The 19,607-nt window shown below is 35.8% G+C and overlaps 1 protein-coding gene across 1 annotated transcript in view; it reads left to right on the top strand.

Annotated features, from left to right (window-relative positions):
* DYM (dymeclin) overlaps positions 1–19,607 on the top strand; it is a 371,864-nt gene that overhangs the window by 129,718 nt on the left and 222,539 nt on the right. The window contains exons 9-11 of the mRNA XM_082668392.1: positions 83–265; positions 3,707–3,885; positions 5,720–5,845. Coding sequence (XP_082524518.1) covers positions 83–265; positions 3,707–3,885; positions 5,720–5,845 — 488 coding nt within the window. The remainder of the gene's footprint in view (positions 1–82; positions 266–3,706; positions 3,886–5,719; positions 5,846–19,607) is intronic.

Here is a 19,607-nt window from a genome sequence, read left to right as displayed (position 1 = left end):
AAGTCCATTCTCTACATCTGCGTCTTTATTCCTGTCCTGCTCCTAGTCCCAGCACATTTTAATTGTGTGTTTTCTTCTCAAGCTGGACTCTGGACTGTTTTCACACTGGGCGGTGTGGGCAGCAAAGCGGCTGCTGCTCCAGAAGTTTCTTCCCCTCTGGCCAACCAGAGTCTCCTGCTTCTGCTGATTCTGGCCAACCTGACAGATGCTGCAGATGCACCAAACCCCTACAGACAGGCCATCATGTCCTTTAAGAATACACAAGGTTTGTGGTATTTTTTTTTCCTCTGAATAGTCTTTCTAATGAGGAAAGAGGGTATTGTTTACCCCATATTGTGTACTTTCACTTGTGGAGATGACTGTCAAGTTGTATATTTTCATGTTGGTTAAAGATGAGAAAAACTAAATTTTCTGTGTATATTCTCAGGAAGGTCAAGTAAATCTTAGATGAGGGCTGTGGTTCTTTATATCCATTTATATTTACATTTCTTTCAGAGATAACCAAGCCAGCATGTGCTTAATTTAGATCCACCTGTCCTACCTATTAGGGATAGGAATTAACCTGGAAAACTCCAAATGATACATTATTTGAAATTTTTAATTTAAAATCTATATTCCATTTAGGGTTTTATATAACTAAAGATAGGAGCAGAACTCAGCAGACTTTTTCTGCAAAGGGGCAGATGGCTTTTGTGGTCTCTGTCACCACCTCTTAACTGCCATTGTAGCATAAAAGCAGCATAGGTAATACATAAGCAAATGAGCATGACTGGGTTCCAGTAAAACTTTATTTCCAAAACAGGTGGTGGGGTGCCTGTAGGCTGTAATTTGCTAAAACCCTGAAGTAGAGCACGCGCAGATAGTTCCATGTTGAAGCAGTAATCACTCATCAAAAGGTTATACTCTAAAAGCAAGATTAATATGGTAGCTAGATTTTCAAAATACATCCAACACTAATATAATTATGTTGGGTAAGAAGTGCAGTTATTGGCTAGGAAGATTTTTAACACTTCTGGTGCTCTTTGCTTTGTTCCTTTCCAGAGCTGTTCTAGTATACGTTTCTTACAGACAGTGTTTGTTGAGCCTTTGCCATTTCTGGCATTATTATTTGCAGGAGGATATGAGTCTCTAACAATTAGATAGCTAAGAAATGAAAACTCATGTATCTAATAGTATTTTCTATTCTCATTGCTGTACTCTTCTTGGTGACAGTGTGGCTTTAGGGTTAAAAAAGGAAGGTTTGGAGTCAAGCTGACCTGACTTCATGTCACACTCCTGTCACTTCAAAGCTGTGAGGCCTTTCACAGTTTGCTTAATCTCAATAAACCTCAATGGCCTTTTCTGTAAAATGAAGATAGTATCACCTAATAGGATTTGTATAAGTACCAAACAAGGTAAGGTTTTGAAATGATTAGCTCAGATTTTGCAACATAGCAGGTGTTCAGTATATGGTATCTGCTATTATTACTTTTGCTGCTCTGGCCAAATGATACTGTTTAGGGTTGAACCTTCTTGGGAGAGTCATCTTTTGGGAGACTGTGGTACAGAACAGTGTGATTCAGAACATTGGCTTTAGGGTTAGACTGACCTGGGTTCATATCCCAGATTATATTCTTTATATACTAGTTTCCTTATTTGTGAAGCAGGGATTATAATCTCTACCTCATAAGGTTCTTAGAAGAATTAAATGAGCATTTATCATAGGACGGACTCACTAAATTATTGCTGCTGTTGTAAGAAACAGTATAATGTGGTGAAAACAACAGGAGCTGATCTGTGTTTACTCAGGGATGATTTTGGAAAAGTTGCTTAATCTCTCTAAGCCTCTATTTCATCCTTTGTAAAACTGGTCAGAGTAATGACATGGTTGTCATATGGGTTAAATAAAGGATAATACACATAAAGCTGTCAGTATAATGGCTGGTTCATAGCGCTTACTAGCTAGTAACGTATAGACACGCAACATATGTATTCCATTTGTAGTCAGGTATAATACAGGTTGATGAACCTGTGTTATTCTGCTTCCATTGTAAAGAGGTGTAGTGTGTCCAGCATCTTCCTCCACCAAGTCTTCTGTAAATCCTGTAATATTTGCATACTCACAATATATTCAACACTTCCTTTTGCCATCCTTTGCAAAAATATAGGTCAGTCTTACAAAACAATTATTTTTGTAAGTGTCAAAAATACAGTGCTAGGATTGAAAAAATAACCTATGTTCTGAATGTGGAAGGAAAAGTGAGGGCACTTTGTAGTAAAGTTGAAGACATTTTTTAGATGCATTCTTCTCACAAATAAAAAGGTTAAAAAGGAAAATCTGAGAGACATAGGACTGTGCTATCATAAAGATTTTGTTGGCACACGTTTCTTTTCCATAAGAGCACAGCTTCTGGAAATGTTAAAGCAGTGGTTTTTTAAAATTTTGTTTTGTTTTGTTTTGCTAGTGGTTCTGGGTCTTTAAAAAAACAATTCTTTATGCGTACTTGTCAAAACACATTAAAATATCAGCTCTTTGTGCTATTATGTTCCAGTGTTTTATCTGATGAGACTATAATTTTCTCTAAGTCAGTTGACCTAGCTTTACCTCCTTTTAAACTTCCTAACCTTACTTGCTTCCGTTTTTAAACAAATCCAGTAAACTGTAGGAAAGGGGCTATGTCAGTTTTGGAATATCAAGAATTTTCCCTATGTGGTTGTAATTTATGCTTTTCATCATTCCAGTAACTCTACTTTAAAAAATTTTTTCTTAGTGGTTGTAGTCAATTAGTTTTAACTTTTCCTTTAAACAAAAATGTTTCATGTTTTCCAAGAGTTGTCTTAGGTTTGATATGTTCTATTATAGAAGCTAATGTTGAACATACTGATTTTGATATCATTTTAAAATTATCTAAATTATATGTTATCCTAGCTATTTTCTTCATAAATGGATTGATGACATTGATGGATACTTCAGCCATGATAATTCATTTGAAAAAAATTAACTTAGCTTCAAGGCAGTTTTTTTTTCTTTTAAACTCTTATCTTACAAGAGAATTTTCTGTTTGTCTCTAGATATTTTTATTTAGGACTGATGGCTCTTTAGTTTTGGTAACAAAACATTTCAATGTTGTGGTTAAATTGTATATATTAAAGGTTGGTTGTTTTTTTTTTGCCTACCCCCATAGCTGTATTTATTTAAGCTCATATTTTTATTGACAATTTAATTCAGCTATGTTAATGCAAAAATAGTAGTGGAGTCAAACTGCGTGACTTAGTTTTTTTTTATACTTGGCTTTAAAAAAAAAGTCACTCTGTTACATGGTATTTGCTCATATATTTATAATCATTGGAAAGCTGTGGTTTAGATAGTACAGAGAAATTGTCTGAGTTTAGGTTGGGTTGGGTTTTTGTGTTTTGTGTGTGTGTGGTTGTTTTTTTATTTGTTTTTGTTTCTTTTGTTTTTGGTGAGAACATTTCAGTTCTACTCTCTTAGCAGATTTCAAATGTACAGTACTGTGTTATCAACTGTAGTCATGTTTTAGTGTAGTTGTTTTTTAGGTAGAATTTAGAATACAAATTGAAATTTTGAGCCTGAAATGTAGCAACTTACACAAAATTAATGGGAACTGAATTGTATACATTAACAGTACTTTTATTATTTAATATCAGGCACAGTCTAGAAAATAGATGTAATATTTTAAAAAATTTTGTGTTTTCCATATTCCAGATAGCAGTCCTTTCCCCTCGTCAATTCCACATGCTTTCCAGATTAACTTTAACAGTTTGTATATGGCCCTATGTGAACAGCAGACATCTGATCAAGCAACTCTCCTTTTGTATACATTGCTCCATCAGAATAGTAATATTAGAACATACATGTTGGCTCGCACAGATATGGAAAATCTTGTAAGTATCATATTAAACATGGTTTTATATTTTATAATATTTTGAAGAGTAATTTCTTTTCCCAAGAGGATATGTATATTTGCCTGGTTGCAAAGGTGATAGTCAAGAGGTTGATAGGGAGATGCCACCAGGCAAAGGCAGAGGTATGAGTTTTACAGTGTAGGAGACAGTGTACGTAGAGATGGTGTCACAGTGCAGAGCAGGAGAGCACACAGCACAGCAAACTTCCCTGTCCTTTAGGTCCTTAACAGCCACCCACTGCCCATGATTCAGCCTGGATGAAGTCCTCCAAGAAGCACTGGCTGCCATTGTCAAGAAGATTTTTATACCCTTTTGGTTCCTTTCCGCTACTAAGTGCCTGCTCACTAAATTCAAGTAGCTGGTCACAGTTGTCGCATATTCCTGATGAGTATGGCTAAAAGGAAGGGTGATTTTTCAACTCAGTTTCCCAAGTGTCCTATCCCTTCAACAGGCTTTGACACTAAGGCTGTCTGAACTCAGTTCCTGGAGTGTTATAGTTATTTTAAGGTACCGTTGCCAGACATCATATAAATGTACATTACCCTTTACTATGTGAGTGAAATTGGTTCCAACTCCTATGGGCAATTATTGATTTCCATTATAACTAATGTGTAAACAAAAATGTTTCTATGAAAAGTAAGCTGCCTCACTAAGGTGTTGATGTCATGTTTGAAATACATAATTATAGATAACGTTGGACTGTTCATGCATTAAAAAAATTGTGAACATCTCTGAAATAGCTGGCAGCTTGCTGATGGCAACAGGAATGTCCCCTCTGCACCAAGTTTTATAGTGATAGCAGGATTCACCAGGGATTTGGTGGCCACTTTTTTCAGCATTAAACATGAAAATAATGAGTAAACATGGAATATTAGAATTTATTTGAAGAGCATATTCTATGTCAGAGTGACACTAAGGGCAAAAAAATGTGATGAGCGAACCCATCTGCACACCAGCTATATGTGGAAAACATTGGCTTAAATAGCAAAATTGGGTGTGACAGTGTACTGCTCATGTGAGTAAAAACTTGTAAAGAAAAGGCTTATTTACTAATGGGTGAGTGAATATAAGCAGAGACAATTCTGAACATGATGTAGCCTGAGGAAAATGATGGGAATAAGCAGAAAGCCCATGACATCATTGGCTCTAGAAAGTTCCATGGTAAGGATGTTGGTACAAAAGATCATGCAGGGAACAGTTGTCTGTATATGATGACAACACCAGTGAAAAGTTAAAAGGTTTTGTTTGGGGATTTTTTGGGGGGCTGGGATGGGGTGAGGTGGGGCTTGTATATTAGTTTTTGTTTTTAATGTCTTGCATAGATTACTTTTATAATGTTTTAACTGATGTCCTTCCCTTTCCTTTTTCTTCTATAATTTGTTGAGTCTGTGATTAGAAAATATGTTACTGGTAGGAAATTCACTATGCTGATCTGATTTTGTTGTTAACAGTTCCTTTATCCTACAATCTTTGCTGTTAAGAAGGTAATGCTTGATATATTGCATTGTTTGTAAGAATACCTTATTGTGTAAGTTCCTGCTAGGCTGGAGGCCAAATCGCCTCTATTGAGTGTCAGGTGTTGACCATGAGCCTAAATGATCTCTGTAAACCCAACCTTTACATGGCGGCAGACCTTTGCAGAAGAGGATGCTTTTCTCTGGTGGTCCTTTAGTTATACAAATGGAAAGTACTTTCAGTCACAGGCTGGTTTATGAAATTAAAGCAAAGGGTACATGATAAAAGTATAGAGGTTTAAAACATTGGTTTTATAATAAAGTAATGGTAATAGTAAATTAAAATTTTTATTCACTAGGTTTTACCAATTCTCGAGATTCTGTATCATGTGGAAGAAAGAAATTCACACCATGTCTATATGGCCCTTATAGTATTGTTGATCCTTACAGAAGATGATGGCTTCAATAGATCCATTCATGAAGTGGTAAGTTACCTTCACTTCAATCGGAGTTACAGAACAGATATGTCACTCCGTAAAATTTACTACCCTTAGTACCCTACTTCCTTCTTTTCCTTCTGGTAGATATTTCTGCAAGTCCCTGACTTAGAAATGGTGTGCCTTTCTTTAGATTTATGAAGTGATGCTTTTTTTTTTTTGAATGACCATTAGCTACTATTAAAAACTCTGTCAAAATAGTTTCTTTAGTAATTGATAGGAATGTTTTTGCTGCAGTGAGATCATTTTTCCTCTCCATTTCCACTTTTTAGTTGTGGCAGAAATTATCAAACAGGTTTGCTCCTTTTATATAGAATGAGTGAAAGAATAGGAAAGAAGAAGAGGACTGAAAATTGTTTTGTAAAACAATGTAAAATAGTGTAGTATAATTTAACTCTTTACATTTTAGTCCTGTTTGTGAGTTCCATTCCCAAACTGATTTTATCTTCCTCTTTGGTATTTTCTTTGTGTCAAAGGAATACATGTACATAGTTTTAAAACTTACACAGAAGTACTAGGTTTTAATGCAAACTAGCAGAGCCCATGTCTACCCCATACCTGATTACCACTCTCCAAAGACAAATGCTGTCAGCTCTTTCCATGTTTCTAAATAACATGCTTATATTGTTATTTCTTGATTTTTCAGATTTAGAGATTAACTGCTCTCCCTCCTGCACATCTTGAGTGTTCCCTCTGGGTTCCTAGAGCCCTTTCCAGCACAGAGACTTTTTCCTTCTTCCATCTTATTATCATTTTTGGTTAACTCAGCTTTTACATTATTATGATTTTGTTAACTATTATTCTACCCTCAGATGAAGTGTATGATAATTGTATTTCCTTTCTTGTACATGTTTTAATTTTTCTGTAGCACATCATTGCCCTGTTTTATATTCATTTACTAATCACTAATGCAACTCCCAACTTTAGCAGAACCGAGAACCCCCTCTAAAGCTATTAAAACATACTGCATATTTTCTCCGTTTCATTTTCATCTTTGGCTCCTGTCTTAGTCCTCGTTGGAGGCCTTCCTGAAATGTGTGGTGATTCTTGCTTATCTGTTTCTATCGAGGAGCATGCACTAAAATGTTGATTGCAAGTTCTGTGTGTGGGCAAGACTTCTTCAGCGTAGTGAGCTCTACATATTCTGTTTCTCTGGGTGTCCTACTCACTGTAGGCCTTTTCTTTTGGGGTAATTGATCAATTTCTGAGAAGGGATTCTTCCAGTCTAGTGTGGGAGTCGATTGGGAGAATGGGGTTATAGGGGTCTCACTCTTCTTTGGGTACAGACACCTTCTTCTTCAGTAGAGCTTTCATGTCATCTTTACTCTTCTCTACTGTTCCTGTTGAAACTATTTTTGCCTCTTACGTAGCGTGACCATCATTTCAACTAAGGTTTAAGGGATCTTGACACTGTAGAAAGAGGATAAAACATACACATTTTTTTGATTCTTTTATTTAGTAAAGTACCATGAGAGAAAATATTTGCACTTAGTTTTTTTTTTAAACTAGCGTTTATCTTTCTTTTGATAAGAAGTTGAAAAACCAGATGATTTTTAAAAAACATTTTAAAATTGAAGTATAAAACAGAAAGTACACAAATTTTAAAGATACAACTTATGAGTTTCTATGTATATATATATACCTGTATTATTACCACCCAGATCAAGTTATTGAACATTTCTAGCATAGTAGAAGACTCCCTTTTGCCCTATTCTGGTCAATATCCCACACCAAACTACATTCTGAATTCCCTCCTAATAGATTAGTTTTTGCTTCTCCTTGAATTATAGTTGTCACTGGGGGAAAATGGGTAAAGGATACATGGGATATCTCTGCATTTTTCTTAAAACTACAATTATTTCACAATAAAAAAGTATAATTTAAAACATTGGGGAGAAATTTGGAAAAATACTTTTCAAAAGAAGATATGTAAGCACATGCAAAGTACACGAAAAATGCTTTTACTATTACTGGGCATTAGGAAATGAAATTAGGGTGTTCTCTTTTATTTTGGCTTCTTTCACTGAAGATAGTGTTGCTGAAATTCACCCATGTTACTGTATCATTAGTTTGTTCTTTATTATTGCTGTGTACTATTCCATTGTATGAATATGCCACAGTATATATATTCATGCCTTTCTTGGTGGATATTGGGCTTCTTTTCCCCACTTTGGGGCTATTTTTGCTAAAGCAGCTGTACACATTTTTGAACATGTATTTTGGTGGACATGTGCACTCATCCTTTTGGGCATATACCTAGGAGTAGAATTGCTGGATCATAAGACAGGTGTGTGTTTAGTTTTAAGGGATACAGGTAAAATTGAAGCTGTGTATACCCCACAAGTCAGCATTTCACTCCAAGGTTATCTAGGAAGACTCTTGCACATTTGCAGAGAGGACATGCTTATTAGTGGTCATCTAAAGCACTGTTTATAATATTGAAAATGTGTGGAACATGCAAAGTAAAACAGTCAGGGTACTGGCTATATCAGAGCAAGAAAGGGGAATGAAAATGGGGAAGGGTGCACAGTGGGGCTTCCCCTAGGTCTGTAATATTCTTTTCACTTCAACAGCAGCAAAAACAAAAGTAAAAGAAGTAACCACACAAAACTTTGAACCATATCTGACCAAAATATTAAGATTTGACATAATTTAACAGTGGATATACTTTTTATTATATTATTTTGTGTACTTTTTTGTATCTTCATTACATTTGGTAATTAAAACAATTTTAAGTTAGCACAGGATTTTGCATTAAAATTAAATTTTACTGACTGCCAAAACAGGGATGGTAAGATAGGGAAGGCATTAGATTCAGTCAACATTCAAGTCCATTCCATAAGGATCTCAGGATATTCTAGATGATATTCAGGTGTTTAAACAAATTGTTCTTTTTCTCTAGAGTCTAACTTTCTTGTTGATCTGTTTACTTTTATCCTCTTCCTTTTTATGTGTAATAGTAAAAACGAGTAAGTCAAGTGTTTTTACAAAGTTCTCTACATGGAATCATCCACTGTGGACCTAGCTGTCTGTGAAATATATTCTGGTATCTTATTCTGGTTAGAATTATCATTTCTTAATACCCAGTGTTACTGAGCATTTTTCATGTACTTTTCATGTGCTTATATATTTGCTTTTGTGAAGTATTTTCCAAGTTTTTCCCCATTGTTTTAAATTATACTTCTTATTTTGAAATTGTAGTTGTAAGAAAAATTCAGAGAGATCCCATGTACCTTTTACCTTTTTTCACTCAGTGACAGCTGTAATTGCAAAACAGTAGTATAGTACCACAACCAAGACATGGACTTTGAAATAGTCATGATTCAGAGCAGTTCCATCACCACGGGGATGTTCCTCACGTTGCCTTGTTTGCCATACCTCCTTTTTTTCATTTATTTATTTATCTATTTATGGCTGTGTTGGGTCCTCGTTTCTGTGCGAGGGCTTTCTCCAGCTGTAGCAAGCGGGGGCCACTCTTCATCACGGTGCGCAGGCCTCTCACTATCGCGGCCTCTCTTGCTGCGGAGCACAGGCTCCAGACGCGCAGGCTCAGTAATTGTGGCTCACGGGCCCAGCCGCTCTGCGGCATGTGGGATCCTCCCAGACCAGGGCTCGAACCCGTGTCCCCTGCATTGGCAGGCAGACTCTCAACCACTGCACCACCAGGGAAGCCCCCCATACCTCCTTTTTTAAAAATTGGATTTTTGTCTTACTATTGACTTGTAAGGCTTCTCTATATATTCTGAATCACGTGGATTTTTTTCCAGTCTGTAAATATAGTGAATTATATACTGATTAATTTTTGAATATTAAATCAACCTTGCATTCATGGGATAAACTGTGCTTGGCCATGATGTAGTATCCTTTTATATATATTTTCATATACAATTTGGTTAAGTTTTGAGCTTTGGTACTTTGTGTATTTCAAGGTATTTGTACACTTGAAGGTATTGCATTCATTGTCATTAGTTGTTCATAATACATTCTTATTACCTTTTTTTTAAACTTATTACCTTTTAATATCTGTAATGGCCATAGAGATGTTAACCTCTCTCAATCTTGGTATTGGAATGTGTGTCTTTTCTCTCTTATTCTTCATCTATCTGGCTAGAGGTTTTCCTTCTCTTCTCTTCTCTTCTCTTCTCTTCTCTTCCCTTCTCTTCTCTTCTCTTCTCTTCTCTTCTCTCTCCTCTTTTCATCTCCTTTCTTTTTTCCCTCTCCTTCTCCCTCCCTCCCATTCTCCCTTTCTTCCTTCCCTCCGTTAAAATCTTTTCAAAGGACCAACTTTTGATTCCATTGAATTTTCTCAGTTTTTAAAAATGTCATTAATGTCTGCTCTTTATTTCCTTTCTTCTGCTTGCTTAAGCTTTACTTGTTCTTTATTTTTTTCAATTCTTTAGGTAGAAGCTTAGATCTTTGATTTTATATCTTTCTGCTTTTCTATTACAAGCAAAATATATGAAACTAGTAAGATTGATAAATCCCTAGAAAGATGATCAAGAAAAAAAACTACAAACATTTATTATTGGGAGTGCAAGTGCATAAGAGGAGATCAGGAAAGGTTCCACAGATATTTAAAAATCCTCAGGATACTATTTTTTTTTTTTTTTTTTGCGGTACGCGGGCCTCTCACTGCTGTGGCCTCTCCCACTGCGGAGCACAGGCTCCGGACGCGCTGATTCAGCGGCCATGGCTCACGGGCCCAGCCGCTCCGCGGCACGTGGGATCCTCCCGGACAGGGGCACGAACCCGTGTCCCTTGCATCGGCAGGCGGATTCTCAACCACTGCGCCACCAGGGAAGCCCAGAGGATACTATTGATACAAGTAATTTTATACCATAAAATTTAAATGTTACATGAAATGGACACATCCCCTCCCCCTCTAGAAAAAACTTAAGCAAAGCTCACAGAAGGAACAGAAAATCAAAATAATTGTTTATATTAAAGAAATTGGCTTTGTAATGTAAAATCATCCTAAATAGAAAATTGTAGGCACAGATGATTTTTTACCTATGAATTCTTTTGAAAATTGAAGGAAGAAACAACACCAGTCTTATAGAAGCTCATCTACTTGGTAGAAAAAAGGGAACTCTTTCCAACTCATTTTAGGAGGCCAACATAATCTTGATACCAAATTTAACAAAATTTAAGGAAAATTGCAGGCACGTGTCATTTATGCAAATAGACAGGAAAGAAGAAACAAAATATAAACAAACTGAACCAGCAATATGTGAAATGATAACATGTCATAATCAAGGTGGATTTATTCAGGAATGAAAGGTTGGCTTAACATTTGGAAAACAATGAATGTAATTCATCATTTTAACAGAATAAAGGAGAACTGTCAAATGATAAATCTAAATAGATACCAAGAAAGTATTGTGTAAAATTCAGTCTCTTTATTCTTTAAAAACAAATAAGCAGGGGCTTCCCTGGTGGCGCAGTGGTTGAGAGGCCGCCTGCCGATACAGGGGACACAGGTTCATGCCCCGGTCTGGGAAGATCCCACATGCCGCGGAGCGGCTGGGCCCGTGAGCCATGGCCACTGAGCCTGCGCATCTAGAGCCTGTGCTCCGCAATGGGAGAGGCCACAACAGTGAGAGGCCCACGTACCGCAAAAAAAAACAAAAAAAAACAAAGAAAACAAATAAGCAAACAAACAAAAAACAAAACTTAATGAATCAGGAGGAAAATTCTTAATCTGATGAAGGGTATCTACCAAAAAAAGAAATAACAACTGTGTTAAGCATCATATCTAATGATAAAATGTTAAAAGTCTTCATTCTGAGATCATGAACAAGTCAAGGATATCTGCTAACAATACTCTATTGAACATGTGATTGGAGGTCTATTCAGTGTATTATGGAAAGAAAAATAACTAAAATATGTAATACTAGAAAGCAAATAAAACTTTTTTCAGATGATATGATTGTATAGATAGAAAATTCAAAGAAATCTATATATAAAATGTTAGAGTTAGTAAGTGAGTTTAGTAAAATTGGTGGATATAAGATCAATCTTAAAAAAATTGTATTTCTCATACCAGCAATAAGTAGAATATGGATTTTTTAAAAGATACCTTTTACAATAGCATGATAGTAAGATATCAAACAATACAATACCTTTTACAATAGCATGATAGTAAGATATCAAACACCTTAGAATAAATGTGGTGAAAGATGTGTATGATCTCTACTTAGAAAATTCTAAAACATTGAGAAAGATTAAAGAAAACTGAAATAAATGTAGACTTTTATGTTAATGCATTAGAAATACTACTATTGCAAGGATATCTTTACCCCATATTGATATATATATTTAATGAAATTCCCCCCTTCGAAGTATTTTTCTTTTGAATGTGAGAGTGTAAATGTATGTGTAAATTCTACAATTTACTTAGAATTGAAAAGGGCCAAGAATAGCTGAAGTGCCCTTGTAGAAGAGGAACAAAGTAGGAGGACTTGATCTACTGGATATGAGAACTCTATATGTGAACACAGCTTGTTTCAAAGGTTGCCACAGAGAAAGGTCTTTTCATTAAATGGTTAGTTATCCATATGGGGAAAAAATGAACCTGATCCCCTACTCACTCCATACACAAAAACCAATTTCTGATGAATTCTAGATGTTAATATAAGGAACAAAACAGTAAAGCTTCTGGAAGATAATGGAGGAGAATATCTTCATGATTTGGGGACAAGGAAAGATTCTCAAACAGGCCTCTGCAAGCATTAGCAATAAAAGAAAAGATTAATAAACCAAACTAGATTAAAATTTAAAATTTATTTATCAAAAAATACTAGTAAGAGAATGAAAAATCAAGCCAGATAGTGGAAGAAGATATTGCTATATATATATTACTCACAAATGGCTTATATTTAACATATATAATGAACGCCTACAAACCAGTAAGAAAAAGACACAGTAATAAAATGAACAGCAGGCTTGAAGAAGCACTTCAAAAAGGACAGTATCTAAATGGTCAATAAACATATTAAAAAGTGTTTTAAAAACTTCATTTGTAATTAGGGAATTGCAAATTAAAGCCACAATGAGGTACCAGTATACACCTACCAGAACGACTAAAATTAAAAAGGATGATGATACCTAATATTGGGTAGGATGAGGAGCTGCTGGTGGGGTTTTAAATTGTTACAACTCCTTTGGTAAACTCATTGTCATTTTCTACCTAATTTGAACATGTTGAACAAACATCCAGCAATTCTACTAGGTATATATGCAAAGAAATGTATGTACATATGTACCAAGAGACATGCAGAAGATTATATGTTACAGCAAAGTGTCATGATTATGCTGATGAGTCTTAAGATACTAGTTTCATTAAGAAATATAGAAAAATCCCATAGCGCATAAAGCTTTTGAGCACTTGGGTACCATGCAAGTGTAATTGCTGATCGTATGTAATTAAAGTAGAATAACTATCCTTCAAACCAGGTTGAACATGAAAAATAAAGTAAAATAATAAACAAGCTGAGAAATTTGAAATTTCTTATGTACTAATACAATCGAAAGTATCTTTCATGTTGAATATATGTGTTCAACTTGTTCTAAATTGGTAAATTTTCATATTAAACCCAAATACTGTAATGTGCAAAATTACTACCTGCTTCACTTTCTATTTCTAATAAGAAAAAAAATCACTTCTTGCATATCACTATTCTACTGATCTACTACATTGCTGTGGTATTCATATCAAATTTTCAGTTGACAGATAGTGAATTATTGTAATTCATTCTTACCTGTCATCATTACCATCAGCACCAATAGACTATTGAAGGAATTCAGCAAAGTATGGCCAGCAGGCCAGCTGCTTGTTTTTTGTAAATAAAACTTTATTGTAGAACAACCACAACTATTTGTTAATGTAGTCTCCACAGCTGCTCTCAAGTGACAACAGTAGAGTCGAGTCATGGGTGACAGAGACTATATGTCCTGCAAACCTAAAATATTTAGTATATTTAGTCTTTTAAGAAAGAAACTGCCAACTCTAAAGAGGATAGAAAAGACAAGTGCAAAAAGTAACTGTTATCATTAATCTGACAGAGGAGGAGGAAGGAATTTAGAAATTTAAAGGAAGCTTCCCCAGGTGCATCCAAAGCTGAGGGCCAGATATCTGAGGAAGAGGACCTGGTTGTCCCAGGAATATGCAGTTTGCCAGTAGTGAAGAAACATGTCAGAGGATGTGGGCCAAAGTGGAACTGTGAAGGTCACTTAGGTAAATGTTACAAGGTCCCCCATGCTGATCTGTTGTTGGCTACTGCACGGAAAACACTACATTGAAGAAGGGAAGAAAGAGCTCTCTTGCTCTGATGTTGAGGTGTCCTTCCAAATGTCCTCTGTTGATGAAACTTAACATCAAGACAGCCAACAAAGGAGAAATGTCTACAGTGTTCAGCTTTGGTATCACAAAGCAGGGCAAAGAAGAGTGGATTTCGAATTGAGAAGCAATACTGACACAAATGTAGTCACAAAGCTTATAAATCTAATATGGTAAAATGGAATAAAGCAAGATAGGAAAAAGAGTATGTCTGTCAATACCAAGTATTGCAGGAATGCAAGGATGGTTTCATATTAGAAAATATCTTAATGTAATTTATTAATTTAAGAGTAAAAAAGACATATAATCACCTCAACGGTTGCAGGAAAAGCATTTGATAAAAGTCAGTACTTACTTATGATTTTAAAAAACCTTAACAAAATAAGGGTAGAAAGGAAATTCCTTGTCTCAACAGAAGGTATCTACCAAAACCTATAGTTAAGTATTATATTTGATTGGGGAATTTTAAAAGTCTTCCCTTGAAAGTCAGAACAAAGTGTGTATGCCCTTTATTACCACTTCTCAATGTTGTATCAGAATTCTAAGCAGGTCATTAAGACTAGAACAACTATAAATGATTTTAAAATTAAAAAGAAAGGAAATCTAAATGTCAGTATTTGCAGATGTTAGGACTGACTACATAGAAAATTCAAGACTCTAATATTAGAACTGTTAGGAAAGTGGAACAAATTTTCTGGGTCAGAAATCAGTATACAAAATAAATACTATATCTGCATACTAATAACAAAGGACTTCAAAATGTGATATAGGGATACTACTTACAATGGCAGTAAAACTACAGTGAAACCCAGGAATTAATCTAAAAGAAGTACAATATTTTAATGGTATAAATTACCTAAATGAAAGTTATTAAATATAGCTTAATAAATGGAGAAAGATACCATGTTCACAGATGGGAAGACTCAATGTCATCAAGTTGTTAATTTTGCCTCCAAATTAATTGCTATGTTCATCTGATCAGAATCTCAGCAGTTTTTTGTGAGACTTGAGAAGCTGATCCCAGAAATCGAAGGGAAAAGCAAAAAGCCTAGAAAGTTTTTGAAGCAGTTCATTGTGGAGTTACTCACCCTACCAGATCGACTAGTTATAAAACTTTAGTACTTAAGATTGTGTTTTATTAACAAGGGAATAGAAAACAAATAAATGGAAAAGAACTTAGACAGTCCAGAAACTACACACTCAAACATGAACTGTGACAGAAGTAATAAATAAATCGTGCTGAGGGTGAGAACATGGCTCATCCAAATGGAAAAAGTAAAATTAGATTATCTTGCTCCACATACAAAGAAGAATTCCACTTGGATTAATAAGACCTAGATGTGAAAAGCTCCATTTTAAAATCTTCAAAGAGAAATTAAAGGGTAATATTACTATGAACTTGAGAAAGGAATTTCTTAAGCATAAAATGTATAAACCATGAATGAAAAGATTAATAAGTTTGACTACATTAAAATGAATGAATTTCATGAAAATGAAAATTTTCACTGTTACAGCAAGTGAAAACAAGACGCAGACAGGAAGACAGGGTTAGCATTTTAATTTATTTTTAAAATAAATTTATTATTTATTTATTTATTTTTGTCTGCATTGGGTCTTCGTTGCTGTGCGCAGGCTTTCTCTAGTTGCAGTGAGTGGGGGCTTCTCATTGCAGTGGCTTCTCTTGTTGCGGAGCACAGGCTCTAGGCGCGCAGACTTCAGTAGTTGTGGCATGCGGGCTCTAGAGCGCAGGCTCAGTAGTTGTGGCACACGGGCTTAGTTGCTGCGCGGCATGTGGAATCTTCCCGGACCAGGGCTCGAACCCATGTCCAGTGCTTTGGCGGGCGGATTCTTAACCACTGCGCCACCAGGGAAGTCCCAGCATTTTTAATTTATAAAGAATCCTTATAATCAGTCACAAAAGCAAAGTATTGCTAGAATAATGGGCAAAGTAATAGAAGAACAATAAAAAACCTGAATGACTGGTAAGCATTATTATTATTATTATTATTTTTAAACAAGTTTTTTGTTTCGTTTTGGCTGTGCTGTGAGGCTTGTGGGATCCTAGTTCACTGACCAGGGATTGACCCCGGGCCCTCACCCCAGGCGACTGGCAGTGAAAGCGTGGAGTCCTAACCGCTGGACTGCTGGGGAATTTCCTCCACTAAGCATTTTTAAAGGTTTAATTTGAGCATTTTTAATGCTCAACCTGATGATTTTTCGGGATCGTGCTAATTAAGATAACTGAAATATTCTGTACTCATCAGATTGGCAAAAATTATGAGATCTCATATATCAGGTGAGAATACAGAAAAAGAGAACTCTCATATACTGGTGGTGACAGTATAAACTGGTAGAACCACTTTTGTGAGGAATTTGGCCTTTCACATTCCTCAAATTACCTGCAGAAGTAAATACTCTACCTCTGAGCAATTCCATTTCCTGGTTTGAGTCCTAGGAAAAACTTTTCCATAGATTCACAAGAGCACGTTTGAAGCAGTGTTCATTGTAGGATTGTTTGTAGTGTTCAAAACTTGCAAACACCTGATAACATAAATGAAATACTGCAGAGGAGCTACAGTGAATGAAACAGAGCTGTATGTATTGACAATAATAAATTCAAAAATATTCATGGTAATGAAGTACCAAATTTAGGAGAGTGTTGTCAGAGGTTAGAGGGTCAGGGAGGAGTAGCTGGGGGGCTTTAGGTGCTTCAAAGGCAAAAATATTAACATTTGCTAAAACTGGATGATGGATACAGTGGTGTTCTCTATACCAGGCTATTCAGTTGAACTTTCTGTGTTGATAGAAATCTGCTGCAACTGCACTGTCTGATAATGGCAGCACTTGAAATCTGACCAGTGTGACTGAGGGATTGAATTTTTAATTTTATTAAATTTGAATTTAAATCCCCACTTGTGGCTGGTGCTACTGTGTTGCTCTGTGGTTTTTAGTTAATACTGATCAAAACATACATTTTTTTTTAACGTCTTTACTGGAGTATAATTGCTTTACAATAGTGTCTTAGTTTCTGCTGTATAACAAGGTGAGTCAGCTATACGTATACATATATCCCTATATCCCCTCCATCTAGTGTCTCTCCCCCACCATCCCATCCCTGTCTCACCCCTCTAGGTGGTCACAAAGCACCAAGCTGATCTCCCTGTGCTATGTGGCTGCTTCCCACTAGCTATCTATTTTACATTTGGTAGTGTATGTATGTCCATGCCATTTTCTCACTTCGTCCCAGCTTACCCTTCCCCTTCCCCGTGTCCTCAAGTCCATTCTCTATGTCTGTGTCTTTATTCCTGTCCTGCCCCTAGGTTCTTCAGAACCTTTTTTTTTTTCTTTTTCTTTTTAGATTCCATATATACGTGTTAGCATACGGCATTTGTTTTTCTCTTTCTGACTTACTCCACTCTGTATGATAGACTCTAGGTCCATCCACCTCACTACAAATAACTCAATTTTGTTTCTTTTTATGGCAGAGTAATATTCCAATGTGTATATGTGCCAGATCTTCTTTATCCATTCATCTGTCAGTGGACACTTAGGTGGCTTCCAAGACCTGGCTATTGTAAATAGTGCTGCAATGAACATTGTGATCCATGACTCTCTTTGAATTATGGTTTCCTCAGGGTATATGCCCAGTAGTGAGATTGCTGGGTCATATGGTAGTTCGATTTTTAGTTTTTTTAAGGAACTTCCATGCTGTTCTCCATAGTGGCTGTATCAATTTACATTCCCATCAACAGTACAAAAGAGTTCCCTTTTCTCAACACCCTCTCCAGCATTTATTGTTTGTAGATTTTTTGATGATGGCCATTCTGACTGGTGTGAGGTGATACCTCATTGTAGTTTTGATTTGCATTTCTCTAATGATTAATGATGTTGAGCATCCTTTCATGTGTTTGTTGGCAATCTGTATATTTTATCTGGATAAATGTCTGTTTAGGTCTTCTGCCCATTTTTGGATTGGGTTGTTTGTTTTTTTGATATTGAGCTACATGAGCTGCTTGTAAATTTTGGAGATTAATCCTTTGTCAGTTGCTTCATTTGCAAATATTTTCTCCCATTCTGAGGGTCGTCTTTTGGTCTTGTTTATGGTTTCCTTTGCTGTGCAAAAGCTTTTAAGTTTCATTAGGTCCCATTTGTTTATTTTTGTTTTTATTTCCATTTCTCTAGGAAGTGGGTCAAAAAGGGTCTTGCTGTGATTTATGTTGTAGAGTGTCCTGCCTATGTTTTCCTCTAAGAGTTTGATGGTTTCTGGCCTTACATTTAGGTCTTTAATCCATTTTAAGGTTATTTTTGTGTATGGTGTTAGGGCGTGTTCTAATTTCATTCTTTTACATGTAGCTGTCCAGTTTTCCCAGCACCACTTATTGAAGAGGCTGTCTTTTCTCCATTGTATATTCTTGCCTCCTTTATCAAGGATAAGGTAACCGTATGTGCATGGGTTTATCTCTGGACTTTCTATCCTGTTACATTGATCTATATTTCTGTTTTTGTGCCAGTACCATACTGTCTTGATTACTGTAGCTTCGTAGTATAGTCTGAAGTCTGGGAGTCTGATTCCTCCAGCTCCATTTTTCTTTCGCAAGATTGCTTTGGCTATTCAGGGTCTTTTGTGTTTTCATACAAACTGAAATTTTTTGTTCTAGGTCTGTGAAAAATGCCAGTGGTAGTTTGATACGGATTGCATTGCATCTGTAGATTGCTTTGGGTAGTTTAGTCATTTTCACAATGTTGATTTTTCCAATCCAAGAACATGGTATTTCTCTCCATCTGTTTGTATCATCTTTAATTTCCTTCACCAGTGTTTTATAGTTTTCTGCAACCAGATCTTTTATATCCTTAGGTAGGTTTATTCCTAGGTATTTTATTCTTTTTGTTGCAATGGTAAATGAGAGTGTTTCCTTAATTTCTCTTTCAGATTTTTCATCAGTAGTGTATAGGAATGCAAGCGATTTCATTGGCTAGCTCTAGTAGTTTTCTGGTAGCATCTTTAGGATTCTCTATGTTTAGTATCATGCCATCTGCAAACAGTGACAGTTTTACTTCTTCCTTTCCGATTTGGATTCCTTTTGTTTCTTTATCTTCTCTGATTGCTGTGGCTAAAACATCCAAAACTATGCTGAATAATAGTGGTGAGACTGGGCAACCTTGTTGTGTTCCTGATCTTAGTGGAAATGGTTTCAGTTTTTCACCTTTGAGAACAATGTTGGCTGTGGGTTTGTCATTTATGGCCTCTATTTTGTTGAGATAAGTTTCCTCTATGCCTACTTTCTGGAGTGTTTTTTTATCAAAAATGGGTGTTGAATTTTGTCGAAAGCTTTTTCTGCATCTATTGAGATGATCATATGGTTTTTATCCTTCAGTTTGTTAATACGGTTTATCACACTGATTGATTTGCGT

The sequence above is a fragment of the Grampus griseus genome (genome assembly GCF_964374135.1).
Source record: "Grampus griseus genome assembly, chromosome: 12".
NCBI lineage: Eukaryota > Metazoa > Chordata > Mammalia > Artiodactyla > Delphinidae > Grampus > Grampus griseus.
Note: the sequence above shows the minus strand (reverse complement) of the source record. Positions and strands in the feature narration are given on the sequence as shown.